Genomic DNA, 6000 nt, shown 5'->3' on the forward strand with positions numbered 1-6000 from the left:
TGGTGTTCTTGAGACTACCAGGACAGTCTCCCATTAAGAGAGGCTTATGTGAGTATATTTGTAGAATATACTCATGGAAGAATTTTTTAAAGGTTAGTACAGCTGCATCCCCCAAATAATAATATTGCCTACCACCAGCTTGTTTTTCTCTTTGATGGACAGCCCCCTAAGATAATATTTTGTCTACCACCATCTTGTTTTTTCTCCCTGATAACAAGCCTCTAAAATCATATTTGGCCCTGATCCCTTATATGCAACCTGACCTGCTCTAGGGTGGGGCCCATCCAAAATCAGAGTATAAGGACCCCACACTCAGAAGGGCACTTTACAGCACACCCTTCCCTCTAGCAGGAGCATGCCTTCCCCTGGAGCACCCTGTTCCTGCTGCCTGTACACTGTGCTCCCCAACATAGTGCTGCCCTTATGTGTTAGACTCTGTGTTGTGTGTATGCCTGAGCTGTATGTTGGACCCCCTTTTCCTCTCTTCCTTTCCCTCTCTTCCCCATTACTTGCAAGAAAAGTTTGCATTGAACCAACTTCCACTGTTTTGCATGTTATTCTCAGATGTCCCTGGCTGGCCCTTGGGGCCTTTCCTTAAACATAAGCTGTGTACCCAGGCAAGGACTTAACCAATTGACAGCCACTCCTGCCCTGGGGGTTAGGGGCCTGACTGAGAGCCCAGCTGTGGGAAGTGAGGATCAATAAGAGAACCCAACATCTTCCCAAGAGGGACTCCTTTTTGCCAGAGAACTGTTGCAATATAATATTGCATAATTATTTTTTTTAGTCGGTGTTTTCGCAGTCATCTATTATCTCTCCATGTTTCCTTTTTTCCTCACCAGCATAGATTTTATTTTGATACATTTTGTTTTGAAACCACACTTTGCAATAAATACTCCAAGAGTATCTTTCCTTATTAAAAAGGAAGCTTTATAAAACTGCTTAATATGGTAATTGAGGCTGGCAGCACGTCACTTTTTACTCTCAGATCTTAACTGAAAGGAAATATATTTAACATTAGTCATCTGGAATCAGCATTGGCCACTGTATTGACCTGCATTCTATTGGTCTTTAAAAGCTGTTTTTATTTATATTGTTATAGTTGTGCATTTTATTCTTTTGATTCTGCTTTCTTTTTCTGTATCAGCTCATAAAAGTTTTCCCACATTTTTCTGAATTATTTACTCCTTAGTAGTGTAGCAGTGGTCCATATACATACTATAATTTGTTTAGCCGTTCCCCAGTTGATCAGCACAGAATTATTTCCAGACTCTTGCTACTATAAATAGTGCTGCCATCATTATTTTGATTCACACGGGACTTTTCTTCCTGTTGAGTACTCTGATGTTTAAACCTAGTCATAGGATAATTAGATTGAAGGGAAGAATGAACCATGTAGTCATTTTTCTTAGCACCATATTATTTCCCAGAACAGCTGGCTCAATTCACATCAGAACCAAGTCTGTTAGAGTTCTTTTCTTCCCAGTTTCTTTAACCGTTTCTTTTACCATCTTTGCCAGTTTGAAGATTTTCCTATAATACGTGTTTCTGTAATGTTTATACTGTATCATTTTCTTTCAGTTGGATATGCCAAATAATGAGATAGCTGCTAATCTGGAAGCAGTCATCACTGATGTCTGCAGGCACAAACCGCAGAGTAGTGGTAAGTTATTTGATATGTGCAGACCTTATGATACTGTGTATATACTGAAAATTTAAAGGAGATAACCAGCATATCTTAACGTCATGACAGTGCCGTAGATGAGAAGCACGTTGGGTGAATGTCTCTGGAGGATCCATGAAGTACGTGGTCAGGAGTCATCCAGAAGGAGAAGGCTTGGGTGGGTCGCAGTGTGGACCCGTGGAGGGACTGTTCTCATCAGTGATACCACGAATCCATTGAATAACAATGAATAATAGTCCTAGTGGAGTTGGGCATTTGGTGGGCCTCCATAAATACTTAATTGAATTCTCCAAAAGATCCCTTGCTAGTTCAAGGCTCTTTTCTTCTCCTCTTTGCCTTCTACTTGTTGTGTATACCAGTACACAATTGGCAATTTTTGTGACAGGGCTGTTGTTGAAAAGATGGAAGCTTGTGGGCTAAACAGTAGTACAGCTCCAAGGATTCAGAGCTGGTCAAAGATTAGTTGTTGGGGTTTGGTGTCAGTGCAGGAGAATCCATTGGAGTGCCTTAGGAATCGACGCTTGGCTCTGCGGCCACTCGATGCCTCCACTTCCTGTTCTCTTATTCACCTGTCCATCCTTTGCACTATGTTTTCCAGCCTCATCATTCAATTGAAACTGTTCTCTCCAGGGTTACCATTGATCTGCCGATGATCAAATCTAATGGTCTTTTCCCAGTACTCATCCTTTTGGACCTCTCTGCAGCATATGAAAGCATTGACATCTTCCTCTTGAAAACCCTCCCTTCTCTAGGTTTTTGTGACACTGCTTTCTCTTGGTTGTCCAACTGTCTGTCTAACCATGCTTCATTGGCCATCTTTGCTGGTTTGTTGTCTGTGTTGTACAGTCTAACTCTGAATGTATCCCACAATTATTTCTCTCTCTCTCTCTCTCTCTCTTTCTCTCTTTTTTGGCTTTTTGGTGAGGCAGTTGGGGTTAAGTGACTTGCCCAGGGTCACACAGCTAGTAAGTGTCAAGTGTCTGAAGGCGGATTTGAACTCAGGTCCTCCTGACTCCAAGGCTGGAGCTCTATCCACTGTGTCACCTTGCTGCCCCTGTTTTTTCTCATGTTTTGAACTCCCTACTTCTGTCAAGTGTGTCACCATCCTTTCAGCCTTTCAGGTTCACAATTTTAGCTCTATCCTTCTCTCCTTATTTTCTCACACCTTCCATATCCAATCATCTGACAAATTGTCTGTTTTGCGGTAATGTAACAATCATGTTTTATAAACAAATCTGTACTTAAAATTCAGATTTTTGATCTTCTAGCTTAACCAGCCACTATCTCATCTCTCTTACCTCTCATCTTTCTTGCTGTTTGATTTCTTTCTTTCCTTTTTTTTTTGGTCTAGGTAGTGGGGTTAAATGACTTGCCCAGGGTCACACAGCTAGTAAGTGTTATGTGTCTGAGGCCAGATTTGAACTCAGGTCCTCCTGACTCCAGGGCCAGTGCTCTATCCACTGCACCACCTAGCTGCCCATATGTTTAATTTCTTGAAAAGGATGTTCGTGCACTAAAATTCTGATCGGTATAATGACCAGTTTTGACTGGAGAACTGACAGTGTTGCATGTCTCCCTCCCTCTTCTTAGGAGGGAGATGGAATAAGACCTGAAGGGCCCCTAGGGTGGTCAGGGCTTTTGAGGCCATGTCATATGGCCAGCAGTTAAAGGCACTGGGCTGATGAGCTAGAGAAGAGAAGTCTCAGGGTGGGCGTGATGGCTGTGTTTAGATATTGAAGGCCGTCACATGGAAGGAGGATTCTCTTTGGCCCTGAAGGGCAGAGCCAGGAGCATTGTGGGGAAGGTCTGAAGAGAGGCATTTAAGCTTGATGTCAGGAAAATCTTGCTAATGACTAGTGCTGTTCAGAAGTGGACTGGGCTGCCCTGAAAGGTGGTGGGTTCCTCCTTGTTGGAGGTCTTAAGGCCGGGCCAAACGACCACTTATCAGGCGTGCTGTAGGGGGATTCTTTTTGTGTGCACTTTGGACCCCATGTAGGACCGCTGAAGTGACCTCTGACTCTCAGGGCTGTGTAGTTCCTTTGTTGGTCATCTCTGACTCTTCCCTGTCACCTTTCATGGCCAGTCAGTTCCCGGGGCCCTGTGAGGGTCCCTTCTGCAGCATCACTCACCTCACCCTGCTGTCCCCACGCTAGCACAGCCCAGTGTTCCCAGCCCCCTGATTGTTGCTGCTCCAGCCTCCCCGTAGATCATCCTGCCCCCGTCTGTCCCTCTTCCAGCTCACCTTTTATGCTGCTGCTGAAATAAACTCTCGGATACATAAATTTGGCCGTGTCGCTTCCAATCAAAACTCTCTTGTGCCTGCTTCATGGCTGCCGAATGAGGGCCAGAGTCCTCTGCGTAGCATCCAGAGCTCTCTGCAGCCTCGTGCTATGCTTCCATTCCACCTTTCCCCATTTTCCTGCCCTCCAAGTACGTCACGCTCCCACCAAACTAGTCTCTTCTACGGACCTGCCGTGCCCTTGCTCACAGTGTTTTCTGTGCTTCGAATAGAATGCCTTGACTTTCCCAGGCTGAATTCTTCCCTATCTCACCTCAGGCACCACCTTCTACACAGAGTCTTCCCTAATTCCCCCAATGTGCCGCAATCCTGTCAAATGAATATGTCTTGGGTTTCTCTGTGATCTTATCAAGGCGGGTGTTCCCGTAACAGCCCTTCTGTGCTAGCCCCCTGATGCCTTGTTACCCGCGTCTGTGCCATCTTGTCATCTCACCATTGGCGGCCCAGCCAGCTCTGGGGGCCCTTCCTCACTTCTCTTGCTTTCAGGAAGGTGTTAGTAGAGCACACCAGCTGTCCGATAATTATCTACGAGTTTGGCCACTTGACCAGCTCATCTTTTTTTTTTTTCCATCATGCATTTCTTTGATGACATCGTTTACTTAAACTAGCAGTACAGTTCTGGCTAGCTTATGCTGACCTGAAGTCAAGTGTTCCTTTGGGGAAAAAAGGTCATTTTTAAAGGAAGCTACCACTTGGTCGATCACATTTCAATTTTTCTATTTTCAGAGAGTGGTGGCAAAGTAGCAGCTGTGCTGAATGTTTAAAATAAATATTTACAATCTTTTCACTTAATGTGACTATCACCACCTGCTCCCTTCTCTATTAACTTTGTAATAAAATGAAATTTGGGTGTATATCATCTGGGAAAGAGATGAATTGCTTGGTGACCACAAGGACATTTAAGGACAAATCACTTTTAGTCATAAGGCCAGTTTGTCTTGTATGCTAAAAAGGAAGTCTTTTTTTAAAAAAGACACTTAAAAATGGTTTAGAATTATAAACAATTCAGTAAATACCAGTATCTTACAGTTGAATATAATTTGGTGGTGAATGTTACTTATTGTATATCAGCATATAGATAGCAAGTATATATTGAATATAACAAATTTTGTTTTATTTGTTTCCAGGACCTTTTGTGGTACGTGCATTTCTTCGTAGTTCAACAAGTGAAGGATTATTAATAAAGATTGCACACTTATTACCTCAAGAAGAAGTAAAAGCAGAAGAAAGTATTAAAGAAAGTTTCTAAAAAATTCCATCTTGTGAAATGACTTTTATTGAATTTAATAACTTGCAGATGACATTCAATGTGACTTCAAAATAAATCACTTATTTTCATCCTTGAAAGTAAATTTTATGACCCAGATCCTCAGAATAAGGAGTAATGTATTTAAATAACCCAGTCTCAGAAAAAGAAATTTAATGAGTCATAAAGGAACTCAGGACTAGATGGATTTACAAATTAATACTGTTAACTCAGAAAAATATTGACTCCAGTTTTATCCTGATTGTAAAATTAGGGAAAAGATAGCATCCTACCAGATTTCTTCTATGAGAAGATCCCAATACCTAAATCAGTAAGGGAGAAGTCGGAGAAAGAAAACTATAAGCCAGTATCTCCAGTGGATTTCAGTGCAAATATATTGAATAAAATATTAGCAAAGATGTTACAGCTGCATATTTAAAAGATTATGCACTTGACCAAGTTGGATTTATACCAGCAATGTAGGGTTAATTCAGTATTAGAAAACGAATAGACCATTTAAAAAATAACAAAAATCACATAACTGTATCAATAGATGCAGAAAAATTTTGACAAAATATACAACCCTCCTTATGTTCAGAACGTTAGAAAACATAGACCATAAGTGGACTTTTTCTTATGATGGCAAATGGTTTCTAAAACCAATAGCAAACATCTTCTGCAAGAGAGTATCACTAGAGGCCTTTCTAGTACTACTAGAGGTAAAGAAAGGTTGTCCTCATCACTTGTTTTTTCATACTGTTCTACAGATGA

General features: G+C 41.7%; 1 protein-coding gene across 2 annotated transcripts in view; it reads left to right on the plus strand.

Annotated features, from left to right (window-relative positions):
* Positions 1-5239, plus strand: part of MRPL1 (mitochondrial ribosomal protein L1) — a 50623-nt gene extending 45384 nt beyond the window's left edge. The window contains exons 8-9 of one of the 2 annotated variants that reach the window (XM_020988372.2): positions 1582-1663; positions 5111-5239. In XM_020988372.2, the coding sequence (XP_020844031.1) occupies positions 1582-1663; positions 5111-5232 (204 nt within the window). In that variant the 3' untranslated portion in view covers positions 5233-5239. The remainder of the gene's footprint in view (positions 1-1581; positions 1664-5110) is intronic. The other variant, XM_020988374.2, reaches the window with a different exon arrangement.
* The last annotated feature ends 761 nt before the right edge of the window (positions 5240-6000 follow it).

The sequence above is a fragment of the Phascolarctos cinereus genome, unplaced genomic scaffold (genome assembly GCF_003287225.1).
Source record: "Phascolarctos cinereus isolate Bilbo 61053 unplaced genomic scaffold, phaCin_HiC Scaffold_9;HRSCAF=440, whole genome shotgun sequence".
NCBI lineage: Eukaryota > Metazoa > Chordata > Mammalia > Diprotodontia > Phascolarctidae > Phascolarctos > Phascolarctos cinereus.